Source organism: Engystomops pustulosus, chromosome 2, assembly GCF_040894005.1.
Source record: "Engystomops pustulosus chromosome 2, aEngPut4.maternal, whole genome shotgun sequence".
NCBI classification, from domain to species: Eukaryota; Metazoa; Chordata; class Amphibia; order Anura; family Leptodactylidae; genus Engystomops; species Engystomops pustulosus.
This window is the reverse complement of record NC_092412.1, coordinates 151,743,230-151,759,381: the sequence shown is the minus strand read 5'-3', so window position 1 is coordinate 151,759,381 and position 16,152 is coordinate 151,743,230. Positions and strand designations below refer to the sequence as shown.

The 16,152-nt window shown below is 38.5% G+C and overlaps 1 protein-coding gene across 12 annotated transcripts in view; it reads left to right on the top strand.

The window, feature by feature from the left end:
• The window catches only part of LOC140118694 (protein 4.1-like), a 105,570-nt gene that overhangs the window by 17,506 nt on the left and 71,912 nt on the right, over nt 1–16,152 (top strand). Inside the window, exon 1 of one of the 12 annotated variants that reach the window (XM_072136907.1) lies at nt 7,949–8,226. The exons of 9 other annotated variants lie outside the window; for them this stretch is intronic. Coding sequence is in view for 1 of the 3 variants with exons in the window: in XM_072136904.1 (XP_071993005.1) it covers nt 14,923–14,930 (8 nt within the window). In the remaining 2 variants the exon portion in view is untranslated. Of the gene's footprint in view, nt 1–7,948; nt 8,321–14,905; nt 14,931–16,152 lie in introns of those variants that run through there. 2 more of the 12 variants (XM_072136905.1, XM_072136904.1) reach the window with 2 other exon arrangements.

Below are 16,152 nucleotides of genomic sequence, written 5' to 3'. Positions count from 1 at the left end.
TGAGAATGATACAAATGTTAGTTTTTACAAAGTCTACTGCATCATGTTTTATAATGGCAATTTGCAATTAATTGCTGTTAAGCTGATCATTCTTTATAACCTTTTGGAGTATATGCAAAATCAATATTTGCCTAGAAAATGAACTTTTTCCCCCAAAACACATTTCAACTTCATTGCAGGCCTGCCTTAAAAGGGGCGGCTAACATTGTTTCAGTGATTGCTCCAGTAACACAGGTGTGGGTGTTGATGAGGACAGGGCTGGAGATCAATCTGTCATGATTCAGTAAGAATCACACCACCTGACACTTTAAAAGGAGGCTGGTGCTTGGCATCATTATTTCTCTTCTGTTAACCATGGTTATCTCTAAAGAAACACGTGCAGTCATCATTGCACTGCACAAAACTGGCCTAATAGGGAGAGTAACTGGAAAGCATCCAGCAACCATTCAAGTGTGGGGTTCACATCCATGAATAAAGCATAGTACCAGAATGTCCTCCAAGCGCAACTTCTTCCAACTGTCCAAGAGCAGTTTGGTGATCAACAATGGCACCTTGTCATAAAGCAAAGGTGATAACTAAATGGCTCCAGGAACAAAACCTAGAGATTTTGGGTCCATGGCCTGGAAACTCCCCAGATCTTAATCCCATTGAGAACTTGTGGTCAATCATCAAGAGACAGGTGGACAAACAAAAACCAACAAATTGTGACAAAATGCAAGCATTGATTGTGCAAGAATGGACGGCTATCAGTCAGGATTTGGTCCAGAAGTTGATTGAGAACTGCCAGGGAGAATTACAGAGGTCCTGAAGAAGGGTCAACACTGCAAATATTGACTTGCTGCATTAACTTATTCTAAGGCTACATTCACACGGACGTAAGATTTCTCCAGTCCTGTATTTGCGGGCCGTATATACGTGACGTTTTTTATCCGTATGCAGCACGTATGTAACCCGCATTTTATACGTCCCCATAGACTTCTAGGGCATATGGAACTGAAATACGGGAGAAAATAGGACATGCTCTATATTTTTATACAGCCAGTATATGGTACGGTACGGAGTTAACAATGGCAATATAAATGGTCAGATGTATTGTCCATTGAAATGAATGTGGCCGCATGTAATCCGTAAAAAAACGGTACGGTACGGATACGGACGTTTTCATACTTCCGTGTGAATGTAGCCTAACTGTCAATGAAAGCTTTTGTTACTTATAATATGATTGCACTTGTATTTCTGTATGTGATAAAAACATCTGACAAACACACATAAACCAGAGGGCAACAGATCATGTGAAAATATAATATTTGTTTCTCAAAACTTTTGGCCATGACTGTACAAGACACATGGCACTGTATGGCATCCATCCCCCACCTCCACTAAATGTATAGTGTGGGGGCTCCCTCAATGATGTAACTTGACTTCACTAGGGAGACGCCCTGAACACGGAGAGGAAAAAGTACCGGAGATGTTCACTTTTCTCACTCTTCGGCTACATTCACACAAACGCGTGAAAATAGCTGCATATATATATGGGTACCATACATCCCCATTCTTTTCAATGGGCAATACAGGCTTCCTTTGGCTGTATTGTGCGCTGTACCGTATAAATAAAAATATAGAGCATGTCCTATTTTCTCATGTATTGGCGTTGGTGTGCCCCATAGAAGTCAATGGGAACATATAAAATATGCTGCTGCACTATATGCTGCTATATGTATGTGCAGTATCCAGAACCAGTGGAGGGGCATTGTTAGCCATCCATCATTTGCTAGGACACCATATTTTTATATGGAAACCGTGCCGTACGTGTACCTATGGATGAAAAACATCATGTATACATGGTTTCATACAGCATGGAAATACTGGACTGGAGAAATCACATGTTTGTGTAAATGTAGCCTTAGGGGGAGGATGTATTAAAAAAAAAGAACCTGTCAGGTCAATTTAGGATACTGGGTCACCCAAAGGTCCTTATGGACTGGTGGTTTAGTGCTCCAAACCCGCCTATACAAGTTCCGTCCATGACCACATTAAAAAAAAAAATTATATTCGCCTAGGTCCAGAAGCTCTGGGCAGCTCTGAAATGTGGGCAGCGTAGTACACCTTGGCTTCACTGCCCATATGCCCTAAGTTCTGCACATGCGCAAAGAAGTTGGGGTGCTATGCCAGCTACTTTTGAAGTATTGCAAGAGGACTCCATATGTGAGTCTGATGATCCTCACCACCAATAGTTGAAGTTACTTTTTTTTTTTTTTTTTTTTGTAATGTGGATATATGGGAGCTTTTTTATTTTGTTTGGAGGAGATCCGCTTTTCAGATGCTCACTTCTGAGACACCTATAGCTTGATGGAGGAAATTAAATTCAATGATTAACCCCTTAAGGACGTAGCCATTATATAGTTTAAGGCTCCGCCCCATTTTTTGTATTCTGACATGCGTCGCTTATCAAAGCGACTATGAGATTGTTTGCTTGTTTTTTTGTTTTTTTTGTTTTTTTTTCCTCTGATGTTGTTCTTCACTTTTTTTAATTTTGGCTCATAAGTTTTGCGTTTAATTACAAAAAAAAATATGAATTTTTTGAAACATTTGCCATTTTCAAAATTCGAAATCATAGTTTTTTTTAAGGCAGATAGTATTAGCACCTAAATAAGTTGCTGAATAAAATTTCCTATGTCTACTTTACATTTTCATAATTTTTGAAATGCCTGGATAATTTTGTCAGATTTTCTTTTCAGAATTGGCTATTTTGTGGATAAATACTGTTTTGAATTAAATTTTAAATATTTAGCATTAAAACCACCCTACATAATCAACCCATTTTCAAGTCTGCGCCCCTCAAACTTATTAGAAACCCACTTTTTAAAAGATTGTTAACCCCTTGAGATCTTCATACTAATGGAATCAAAATTGAGGTAAAATTTAGAATGGTCCGATTTTGTCGGGTATACGTTCATTTAGACCTATAATTTACACATTTCCAAAATATAAAAAGAGAAAACCCATCTTTAAAATTTGTTATACAATTTCTCTCGATTACAAAGACCCCACCCGAATGTGACCGAGCTGCCAGGATTTTAGTTTTCTCATTTTTGTAGGCTATACAATTTTAGCTTCTTCATTATTTGTTGCGGGATGAGATGCTTTTTCCAGTGTTGAGTTGTTATCCCCTATTGTTGAAAATTTAGTAACTTTTAGTTACAGGAGTAGAAAAGCATCAATTCTGTACTGGATTTTTTATTTTTATTTATTTTATTTTTTTTCAGCGTATAGCCTAATAATCATGTTCTCTTTATTCTATGCGTCAATACGATAATGAGATGCCATACAGGAATTTTTTTATGTTTTATTAAATTTGCCACAAATGTGGGGAAAAATCTATCATTTTTGCATTGCCGTCTTCCGAGTGGCATAACATTTTTGCTACAGAGCTGGTTGATGGCTTGGTTTTTTTTTTTTTTTTTTTTTTTTGCGGGACATGTTGTTTTTTTCATTTTTAATAGCATTTTTTGTGGGATTAAATAGGTGAAATGATTTTTCGTGGGTTTTTTTAAACTTTTTTTTTTTTACTTTAACTTCTCTTTATCTATTACCTGGTATTTCTTTATCTCTTTAAAAATCATTGTAGAACCATCATCTATATGATGTAGAAAAGACCACTGGTTTGCATAGTTCTATACTCCACCTGTACAAAATGTTTTGCGGTGGGGAGTGAAGTCTTGGGAGGCTTTGATCGCAGTACATGGTAGGGAAGATCTGACCATCTAGGGTTAATGTACCCTAGAGCGTCTAAGAAATAGTGAAAAAAAGTTAAAAAAAATTTATAAAATATTAAAAATTCAAATCTCCCCCCTTTCCCTAGAACTGATATAAAACTTAATAAACAGTAAAAATCATAGACACAATAGGTATTGTTGCATCCCAAAATGCCTGATCATAAAAATGGTTATTGCCGACAGTGACCTTCAAAACGGGAAATGGCGCTTAAATGTCCGAAATGCGACTTGCCCCTTTTCACGTGACATAAAAAAAAGTAATAAAAAAATGATCAAAATGGTAGCAATAAAAATGTCCACTCATTTTGCAAAAAAATGACATATCACACAGCTCTGTACACCAAAGTATGAAAAAGTTATTAGTGTCAGAAGATGGCAAAAAATTTGTTTTCTTTTTAGTATATTCAATTTTTGAAATTGTATTAAAACCCATATAAATTTGGTATCACCACGATCGTACCGAACCAAAGTGTAAAGTAGTATTTGGAGCGCAGACTGAAAGTTGTAAAAACTGAGCCCACAAGAACGTGACGCACATGCAAATTTTTTTTTTTTTTAATTTTTACACATTTGGAATTTTTTTCATGCTTCCCAGTACATTGCATGGAATAATAAATAACATCACGGGAAAGTAAAATTTGTTTCACACAAAATAAGCCCTCACACAGGTCTGTACACGGAAAAATGAAAAAGTTTTGGATTTTTGAATGTGGAGATCGAGAAATGAGCGAAAAAACCCTGCGTCCTTAAGGGGTCAAAGAGGACCTGTCGCCAAAATGCACAATAACATACTTCATGTGATTTCCTCTGTGTCACTTATCAATTTGGTGTTTCTTCTGTTTTGAAAATCAAAAGTTCAGCACATGCTGTAAAATAAATAAATAAAATGCCTTGCACATCTATGCTCACTGAAATATGAAAAGGTTAAACAACAACAAAAGTATAAAGACTTTTGTCTAACTGCAGTAGGCTAAAATAAGGGGATTTACCTTATTTTACCCTCTGGGTGTCTTTGGTTGGTTGTCATGCGGAAACATCCAACACTATCTCCCAGGGCTCTATGGGTGTGGCCACCTTGCCGGCCATAGGCTCCCTGTGCACGGCTTCTATGACCCTTTAAATGGGCACGGATCAGACGGACCACTGTTCAGACATCGGCAGCGCCAGAGGGGGTAAGTACACATTTATTTATTTTTTTAAATAGCCCGCCCCAGCCGGCCCTAAGTTATTACTTTAATTCGGATAACCCCTTTAAAGTTTGTATGCAGAAATAAAGACAGATCTCAGGCTCCCCATCAGTTCTAATGAATGGCTATCAGATCCTGCACACACAGCAGTTTTTATACGTTGCAACCTCTTTACACAGTAAAGGGGTGGTCTGCATATAGAGAGCAGCTTCCATGCATTCTAAAAATAAAAAAATCTGACATTGAATTGAAAAAAAAGCCTTTAAGGGAGGGCTCGTTTTAGAGAGGTGGTCTTCTGGAGAGGTTTCACTGTGTGTGTAATGTATATAATATATTTTATAAATGCATGCATACATACATACATACATACATACATACATACATACATACATACTATCCAAAAACACATATAGGTGGAGCAGCAAAGTAGAATGACGGTTTATAACCGGGTGTCAGCTCAGCTGACTCACAGGAGTTACTGTGGTGTTGTCGTGTTCATCTTTTTATTCCTTTGTAGGTGTTTTATAGCGTATTTGAACATCTTTTAATATATTGTTTTCTTTGAAGTAGTAGATTCCTGTATGCTGCAGAGCTCCAATGATCTGTATCTTCTCTGCCTAAGGCTACATTCACACGATGTATGCCCGCCGTACCGTAGTTTTTTTTTTTTCAATCTTTTTTTAAACTTAAGTTTTAATACAAATAAACTATATCAAAAGAGATGCCCGATATATATAAAGGAATATGTCATTTGCACTGTAGTTGTATCAAATTTTGGGAATGGAGAAAATGGAATAGGACTGTAGCATTAAGGGGTGTAACTTAAAGGGAGCCACCGCCCCCTTCTTACCACAAACAAAAGCTTTACCTCATTTACTGTAGTAAGTTGGTATACTTGATATTGAAAGTCAGTGTCTCCTGTGATTTGTGTCAGGTGGGTCTTCCTGAGATGACTTAAAGGGGTATTCCCACAAAGACAAGTTATATCTACTTAGGACAACAAAATAACACATTCTCTGATTCAAAGTTATTAACAAAACTACAGCATTTCACAGATACAAGTCCAACATTTGTCGATCAGTCCTGGTGTGCACAATTTCAGTTGCTCCTAGACACGACCCTCTAACTTCTGACTAAAGGTCGGGGACTTCATCTTGTATTTCTGTGTGGCGGCTGTGCTGCTTTGCCTCTCTTTCTCGTTCTCTCTCTCTCTCTCTCTCTCTATCGTTCTCTCGCTCTTTCGTTCTCTCCAGCCCCTGCCGGTAGCAGCAGCAAGAGGAGAACTACAAGCTACAGACGAGTTCTTTATCTGGGGAGGCAAAGCAGGAAGGCACAGCAGATCTAGTGTGTTATGAAATAGCAGAGCTGTAGGAGAGCCGGCTGTCATTGTGTGTATTAGGCATCGCTGATCTGTCTCATGTCTCTTTCTATGTGTCGGATACTAGTACAATGTTCATAAGCCAGATGAAAGTGCATATACACCTGTACCCTGATAATGTAACCACACTGTCATCTTGCAGAACTAGATGGATCATGAAGTGTCTGCTTAGAGAGTCCCTGCCCACAGCCTGCAATTTTGTACTGAGAAGCCTAGGGAGTGATAGGAGCTAAAACAGCAATAAAACTGAGTACAATTGTGAAGTAAAGAATTAAAAATTATCTTTATTGTGTTAACATCCCTAGAGGATTGAAATTTGAGAATTTTCTTTTATGGGAAAACCCCTTTAAGTCAGGTTGCAATGCCCCTTCCTTTCTGTCCTCTTTTAAACACACCTCCTTTACATGTCATTTACACCACTTTCTGTGCCTCAGCTTAGTGGGAGGTGTATGCAAGGGGCATGTTAAGAGGACTGAGGAGAAGGAATAAGAAAGTTATCGGCCTCAGAATTTGGCAAAATAGCTTTTTTTTTTTTTTTTTTTATAGTTTTATTTTATTTTACATATAAATGAACATATAAACAATTGACTGGCATGCAGGCCATTTAACATATAAACATGTGTGTTCGTATGTGAGTTGTCAGTGACAGTGCGCTCCTAGCTGCATAACATATGTGAAATTCCACATTATAATCATAGGCAATATCACATTTAAAGAACTATGCCTTCAGAAAATTAAAGGCTCGGAAAGAGAAAGGAAGACAAATTTGAAGAAGGAATTCGGTGTTATAGCATCAAGTCTTTCTTCCCTTATATTCAGGTCAGTCCCCATCTAGCCACAGTACCCTTAGCTGCTCTGTAAGGTACCATTGGGTCAGTGTGGCAAAATAGCTTTTATTTTAGTGCAAAAGATTTTCTTTCTTTTTTTTTTAAATACTCCAAAACATACTAAAACTTATAAATTTGGTATCCCTGTGATTGTACTGACCCAAAGAATAAAGCAGAGGTATTGATTGGAGCCACAAAGAAAGTAATAAGAACAGAGCCAAAGAACATGCTGCAAATGTGCCCCCCCCCCCCCCAATCTCGCGCCCATTACATTGCATGGAATATTAATTGCCATTTTGTCCTGCAGATAACAAGCCATATATGTCTTTGTAAACAGAAAAATGAAATGGTTATGGCTTTAGGGATGAAGGGAGTAAAAAAACAAAAAGTGGGCTGAAAGTTAGTGGTCAATTTTATAAGGTAGGTATTACCTGGTGTAATCCTAGAATTCTGTTCCTAAGCGTACAATCTAGTGCGAGTTTCTTAAAAATCAGTTGTTGTTGTTGTTGTTGTTTTTTCTTTTTTATAGCTGCATGTGTTATCATTTTTTTTTTTTATTCATGATATAAGCAGTTTGTTTATCTTAATCCTATGTCGTCCATCAACAATCCATCTTATTGTGTGTATGGCACTGTCATTCTTTGCCTCTTCACCTCCTGCTTCTACCTCTCTGGGGACTGCAGGTTACAGCTGAGCCTGAACTCCATCAAAATAAATAAAACCCTCCTTTATCCATTGTAAACAAAGCCTCCTCAGCCACCTCCCCCCACTTTGATACGCCCCTTCCCCTCCATAACACTGTCTCCCGTTAGATCCTCTTTTTTGTATTCCTGTAAAATATTCCTTTAGAATGGAAAATAAAGCAGGCAGACAATATCTGGAAAGGGGCTGCTAAATGCTGTAAAGGCTTCAGAGTGCTTGTGTGTATATATAGCTAAGGAGCACATTATTTATTATCCATAAGGTCTCAGGAATAAATTTATCATCTCCTCCCCTCTGCTTTCCTGGGGGCATCAAGAAATTCAATCTACAGAGGTGGAGAGAAGGCGCTGGTGGAGGTATGATAACCTATTAGCTGATGGAGCAGCTGGCACATAGGGTGTAGCTGGCAAACAGAGAAGAGAACCCATTGCTGATGTTTGGTTCTTAAAGGTTGGTGTAATGTTTTGTAGTGTTTCTAGATGTATTGTTTTGTTCCCTCCATGATGTGGTGTGATTTTTGCAGTTTGTGATCTGTACAATAAGTGCATCCCTACCAGTCCTAATGTTTTATGTCAAGTTCACCAAAGCTCTTATTTAACTTATGTGTAATGAATGTATATCCCCTACAAAGTGTATGGACACATTTGTGTATCCATTTGTGAACTTGGTGCTGCACCTTTTTGGCAGCTGTCTTACTACAGCACTTTTTGTTTAAGCTCCGTTGTCTCCTGATGCTGGAATTATCTCAGACAAAAGCTGGTGCCCTTTAAAGGAGAATAGCTGAATAAGATTCTTGGTCCCAGGAACATTTTTCTTTTCAAACAATGCAGCCTTTTGAGCCATGTGTTGGCTTTGGGGAATTCAGTTTGTGTATCTGTGCTCACGCCGGCACCTTCAGTCTATATGTTTATTTGTATAATGCTTTCATTGTACACAACACTCTACAAGGTTATCTGTCTTGTTACTATATGATTACACTTGGATATAAAACTAGTTATTTTTTGAAGTATACATTTTTTTTGCACTGGTATTTTATCTGTGCAATACATGCACCCCCCCCCCCCCCCATGAGGCTTTCTTTTAGGTCTGTTTCATTGGGAGCTTCGTATTATGTTTACCTATAAGAAACTTATACGTGTAGGACACACACTGAAACGCTTTCTTTATGCTGGCACATTTGTTAGTGTCGTCATACCCTTTTGAGTTTACTATGAAGATTTAATTGTTTCATTTGTAGAATGTTCTAGGTAGGAGATTGTACTTCAATTTCACATTTTGATTTTTTTTTTCTATGGATGCTTACATAATTTACAGAAAATATGATCCATGGGGAGGAAGAAAGGTACTCATGTGTGATCACTGCTTTGTTTTATCCTGTAGCTTCTAAATATTCTTGCAGCCTTTTTCGGTACATAGCTCTATGGAGTTCTATACCTTGATACAGCGATCAATGAGAATTTACTTGGTCTGTTACAATGTTATTAGAGTATTTCTGTAAGTGTAAGGTAAGAAACACTGCATAATCAAAATAATGTTCCATTAAATACAAGTTAGGGGAGATGGACACGAGTTGAGTCCATGTTCGGTTCATTTTTAGTACCGAAGGCAAACGTCAGCAGTAAATGCAAGATTTTGTTTTAATAGATCAGTGTCCACTGCCATTACTTTATTGGACTGTGCAACCGATCCATAAAGAGTAGAGCATACCCTAGTGAGCATAATTATTCAGGTTACTTGTAGTCTATCATTTATGAGGATCTGTGAAAACTGATAATATCGTCCACTTTTCATGGCTGATCTTGGACTTGTTCGCATAGAGGTTGCCATAGTCTTTTATTTCCAGCTTTTAACCAGTTTATATTTTAATTTGTTTTATGTTGACTTTTGTTACCCACTTAATGTTGGGTTTGTCAGAGACTAGGTAAGCCTCTGTGAGGTAAGATGCAATTGCCAAGAAATTGTTGATCGTACATAAATGCGTTCTGTTGTCATAGATTGTCCTTTCCTCCTCATAAGCAGGGCCCTCACTCCTGTTGTTTCATATGACCATGTTTATTACTCTGTCTATTTTTGTTTCTATATGTACCCTATGATTTGTAAAGTGCTGCAGAATATGGTGCTATTTAAATAAAGATTTATTATTATGTGTTTTTATATAGTTGTTTATAGTTTTAGGAAACCGCAATTTAATTACACAAAATGCTATGGTTTGTTTTCGAAAAATGCATAATTTTTAAGTAATGGTGATAGTAATAGCTTTATAAGATGATGGTATTTAATGTGCGAAATCTTTGTCAATAGATTTCATCTATGATATATATATATTCTCAAAGTAGACCGCTTTACCTCTCCTGTTCTGACTGAATTGGGCTAGAAACATTGGGTTAGAAATATTTATGCCAGTTAAAGGCTTTTGTTTACTTGTTGTTTTAAGATTTTATCTTGATGCAGTCCTGTTATCAGCCAGTCCAGAATTTCCTAGGTTACTTTAATGATATAATCCGGCCTACAATGCAGAAAAATTCTTTTATTTCTCCTTTTTTTTTTTTTTTTTTTTTTTTTTTTAAATAGGCAATGTGGATTTAAAATGTGTTAATCTGTTCATTAATACAAAATGCATATGGAGTGTAGTTATTTTGTGACATTCAGTATTCTTACAAATAGTTTACCAAATGCAAAGGTGTTTTAACTTGGAGACGGTCCTGAAGTGATCATTTCCCCCAGCATGACATTGAGATGTTTGATGGGACACCTAAACCTGTCAAAACTATTGTTTTCAGGATGGGTTAAGGAAAACCATGCCTTCTTTAGCCATCTTGTTAGGCAGCACCTTTAAACATAAAGCATTATTTTCAGGAAGCCTATTTACTCGAGTGTAAAAAAAAAAATCAAACTCTGCTTATACCCAAGTCTATAAAAACAAGTCAATACTCCTCTTTCTGACGCCCCCCACAATTGGCTCACGTCATAGTCTGTGCGCTTCCAAAATAAAGAAGCCAACCTGCACAGGGGCGTGGGAAAGGGGAGTAGTGAGGTTGTTATTTTTTATGTGCTGAGGGGGACGGGCTGGCTGGCTTTATATTGGACGGAGGCTGTGACCTCTTCCCTAGGCTTATACTCAAGTTGATTTTCCCTGTTTGTTTGGGGGTTTTTTTGTGGTAAAATTAGGGACCTCTGGTTAAATTTGGGACAACTTGTACTTGAATATATGCAGTATATCTTTTCGACGATGAACAGATTCGCAATAGTAGAAGGCACTGTTTTGGGAACAGTACTGTGTAGGCAACTGGTTTAGCTGAGTGAGAGCTTCACAAAGTTTCTGATGGAAGAGTAATAAGGCTAGCTTGCAGGCGTGTTGGAACTTTAGGCAGATCTGCCATTCTGTGTTATTTATTACATTGAGCGTTTGCCTTTTTCCTCATTAAAACTGTTTCTAAAATAATTGCTTATAGAACAGATGGGACTTAAGTCTGAATTTAAGATGCTTTATAGAGTTATATGACACGCAAACCTCTTCCATGGCTCATTTAAAAGATTAAATTGAAATCTCTGATTGCCAAGAGAAGCCTCAAAAATGTCTACCCTGGTATAATTTGTTAGCTCTTGGGTTCTTTGTTGTATTTATTTATTTTTATTTTTTTGGTTATAGCAAAACTGAGAAAGCCAAGTAGCTGTTAGGGGTGAAAACCTTGTACCTGTGCCCCTTAGCTGACTTGTATTGGCAATTTCCATCATCAGCTAATCCTTAACTCCATAGACTGCAGACCAACCTATGTAAAATATTGGGCCGCTAGAGAGGGTTTGCTGTCCCTCATCCTACTGGTTATGGAGGTGGGGAGAATACAGTCCTACCCCTTGCAGTTATACACTGTGCATTCAGTTATCCAAAAGATACAGGAATGATGTCTATTATAAAAAAAGAAACCCATTTAAAACTTAATTCACCCCACAGCACCAAGTATATAAAGTAAATATTAGAAGTAACTTGTGTATTGTGGTTCATGCGCACAAGTCTATAGTAACTCTATGCAAATGTGAATTGGGGATATAACTTAGCCCTTCATGCAGTAGGAGAAGATGTCAGTTCAGCTCATCGCCGCAGTTGAACTAGCATCTGGAAACATGGGGTGTCATATGTAGCTGACATCCCACTATAATGCCCATGTTTGGAGCAAGTACTGATGGGTGTTAACCCATTTATTGCTGCAGTCGACACAATCACGTTTTTTAAATGCCTGCTGTGGGATTGCCCCTGTGATCGGCATCCTTGGAGTGGGAATAGGGGAGCGATTGTTACTTTGGGATTGACCTGTACAAAAAAAATAAAATCATTATTGAATCTGTAATCGTAATGCCCCATAGAATAAATATAACCTGGGGTTTGACCAAAGAAGTCCAAAATCTATTTCAGGATTTTCAGGGTATAGCAAAATAGTATCATTGAAATGCATCTTATCCCTCAAAAATTAAGCCCTTACAATATCTACAAATGCCATGCAAAAAAAGTTGCAAAAGTGACCTAGTCAAACCACTTGTTTTTTTTCTGAAACTGTGGTTCAGTTCAGTTCAGCTAGCTCTCCCTAGGCCATTTACTCATTTTAAAGCCAGTGGCGCAATGTTGGTGACTCAAAGGACCTCCGATGTTCTGGTATGCTTGTTCTTGCATCATGAATAAAGTGCAGAAAAAGTGAGATTTTTGTGTCTGCTAAGGGGAACATCATGATGGTTCAACAAATGCTTTTAAAACCTTTGACAGCTGATAAGCTGTTATTCCCTCAACCGGTAGTTCTCAACCAGTCAGGAGGGTCTTTCAAATCATCCCGATTCTAGAGTCAAATGCCATTTAGAGTTTTGTGTGTGGCATGCCCAAATTTTTTGTTAACCGGTGCCTAAAAGTAAAGCTGATGCATCTGTTCAGAAATCAAGATTGCCCAAAATGGGGAACACTAGGATAATTGCCATTGCATGACATTTCCACATAGTGGGAAAATTTTGATTTGAAAGGATAACTCGCTCTCCATCTGATGGGTTTCCAAAGTAAACAATCGGAAAGTCTGACAGAAATTGTGTTTATCCTTAAAGGGAGCAGTCAGCTGTCTTGTCTAGAGTTGCACAACAATGTCCTATGTCACATAACATTCGCCATCTCTCTTTGCCAAGAATAAGAGCATTCCTTGAAATCCAGGAAACCTGTTTGCACACGTGAAAGACACTTTGCAGAATCTTAAAGGGGTTTTCCCATGAACTAAAGTTAGGCTTTATCCCGTGGATAGGGCCTAACTTGCTGATCAGTGGGGTCTCACAGATCGCCAGAACAAGGGGTTTGTCTGACTCCTCGTTGCTCTGTTAGACTAAGGGAGCAGTAAAGCCGCACCTGACTGCTCTGTTCCATTAATCTCTATGGAGCGGAGTTTGTGGGAAAACCCCTTTAAATTCTAATGGCTGAATTGGATCTAGTATATGCGGTAGAGTATTCATTTTGGATTTAGTATGTGCGGTAGAGCATTCGTTTTGGCTCTAGTATGTGCGGCAGAGCATTCGTATTGGCTCTAGTATGTGCGGCAGAGCATTCGTATTGGGTCTAGTATGTGCGGCAGAGCGTTCGTATTGGCTCTAGTATGTGCGGCAGAGCGTTCGTATTGGCTCTAGTATGTGCGACAGAGCGTTCGTATTGGCTCTAGTATGTGCGCTAGAGCGTTCGTTTTGGCTCTAGTATGTGCGCTAGAGCATTCGTTTTGGCTCTAGTATGCGCGGCCGAGCATTCGTTTTGGCTCTGAAATGTGCGGTCGAGCATTCGTTTTGGCTCTAGTATGCGCGGCCGAGCATTCGTTTTGGCTCTAGTATGCGCGGCCGAGCATTCGTTTTGGCTCTAGTATGCGCGGCCGAGCATTCGTTTTGGCTCTGGCATGCGCGGCCGAGCATTCGTTTTGAAAGTTCATTCAGCCAGATCTACCCATCTGAGTTGGTTGCCTATTTTGAAGGCAAAGTCTGCAAAATGTCCTCATATGGCGGGAGTTTGACAACCTGCCAATAATGGGTTCCTTGAGGATCACAACCATATGTTCACTTGAGGGAAATCGAAATCAAAGCATGATAAACCAGGGAAATTTACTCATTGATCCATGCAATGTGACTGTGGTAATATTTGTTATCCATGGCCTTTTTTCCTTCTAAAATCAACTAATTATGCTAAGATTACAAGAGCCACTCTGCTGAAGCTTCACAGGCTGTCACACTGTGCATGACACATTTCCCCCTCCCACTGTGTGCTGCTGTGATATTACAGCAGTCAGAGGTAGAAGTGCTCCTTGCACAGTGTAACAGCCTGTGAAGCTGCAGCACAGAGGGGCTCTGATAACACTCTTAATCCTGGAAAATCTATCAGGAATATGTAAAATTTTGTGTGCTAGTCTATCAGATGGACGTACAGCAGGTCTCTAAAACTGCCCAGTGCAATTGCGCTCCCCCCCCCCATGCCCCACACACCCCTCTGTCGTGGTTTGGGAGTTTACCTTGCCCTTCAACACATAACCCGCTCCTGCAGCAGACTTTGTCCTCCATGCCCTCTGCAAAATGGTCTTGGACAGGCCATTGCATTGCGCTTGCCTCATCATAAAAATTACTATTGAAAATTAAAGTATTCAAATTATCATTGAAAATTAACCGGTAATTTGGCATACACTACAGCTGTCCTGAATTGTCTGAAGATCGGCCTCGAGTTACATCACTGCATGTTTACCATTACTTGCATTATTGTTTACTGCCTTGAGAAATAGTTCTGGCTTTATCATTTCTAAATCAATAGAGAGAAGTACTACAAAGAAAAGGGTACAAAGTAGGAGGTGTACCAGAGGTGACTTGATAACATATTTGCTTGAAAAGGCATTTTGCATTGTGGGTGAGCTATTGTTCAGTGAGAGAATGGCTTTATCTGCTTTTTTTCCCTTGGGTGTGGGTTTAGCAAAGATTATTGCTGTCTCCTCATTGCCTGTTTGCACTTTTCAGTGCATGCATAGAATAGTAGTCCCAGAGGGAATATCACTCTCCGTGGTATGAAGAGGTAAGCTTGGCCTCTATAAATATTACTTTTGATAAATATTATCCATCTGCTTACCACTTTAAATGATGCAAGAAAAAGTAGGTGCTGGTGGTTGTTTTTTTTTTTTTTTTTTTTTTTTTTTTTTTTTATAGTATTTTCTGAGCTTTGGATAGAAAGTTGGGCTGATAATGTTTTGCACCTGAAAAATAATTCAGTGTCATGTCTTCTCACAATGGGAATTGTGTTATTCTGAGATTTGTTAACTGTATTCATAATGTGAAAATGTGGATTATCTGATTGTATGTGTTTAAAATTATCATGGGTCTGGTAAATGATTGTTTGCATTATTATGATTGTTTTTACTTGGTGTAGTGTAAAAATATTGAATGAATGAATCAAGCAATATGGGATCCTCTTTTCCTATCTTAATCCTTTCTTTATTGAATGCCCACCCTCCCATTAATCGTCCAGCAGAGTTATTCTCTTCCTTCTTTGTATACTGGTCCATTTGTCTTCCTAGGACAGAAATCTTGGGCTTCTCGCAGCTGGAGTGTACATTGTATAATAAGATTCTTGAATGTTTAGGCAGATCTTGCACCTGAGACATACAGACGTAGCAGCTTTGAGGCGTCTCTATTTGGGGCAGATGGTTATTTTGTATAACAACTCCTCTGAGAGAAAATGGCATCTTTACCAAGTAGAGAATTGACGCTTTGAGAAGAAATTATCTGGAAACAAAAAAAAATATATATATTTTATATGTGTGTGTGTCTTCTTTTTTTTCTTTCTTTTTTGACATGGGTGTCAAATGTTACACAGGATTTCAAGATTACATTGTGCACAGTTTTGTATAGGTTTGCAGCCCCCATGTTTCAGGTGTTTTTTAGCTGGGTTCTTGATTCCCTAGCAGGTTCTATTGTTCAGAACCAGTTTTGATGACAGTCATGATGCTCAGCGTTTTGAAGGAAAGTGGCCAATTCACCAATCATGGAACTTATGCAGTTTAGGAGGAGGCTGCTGATATCACTGACTCTCCTCACCAGTAAAAAGAAATGTGTGTGGAGATCACCACTTAGGCCCCTGATTGTTGCATGGGTTTGTTGCACAGCTACCTGACTGGCAGTCTACTTCATGTACATCTGCTTGCAATAAAAGTGAAGGATCAAATATCCCTGTGAATACCATCTGTTTTTACCCTCAAAGAGCATTGCAGTGCTCCTGATCCCCAGAGCATTCACCCCCT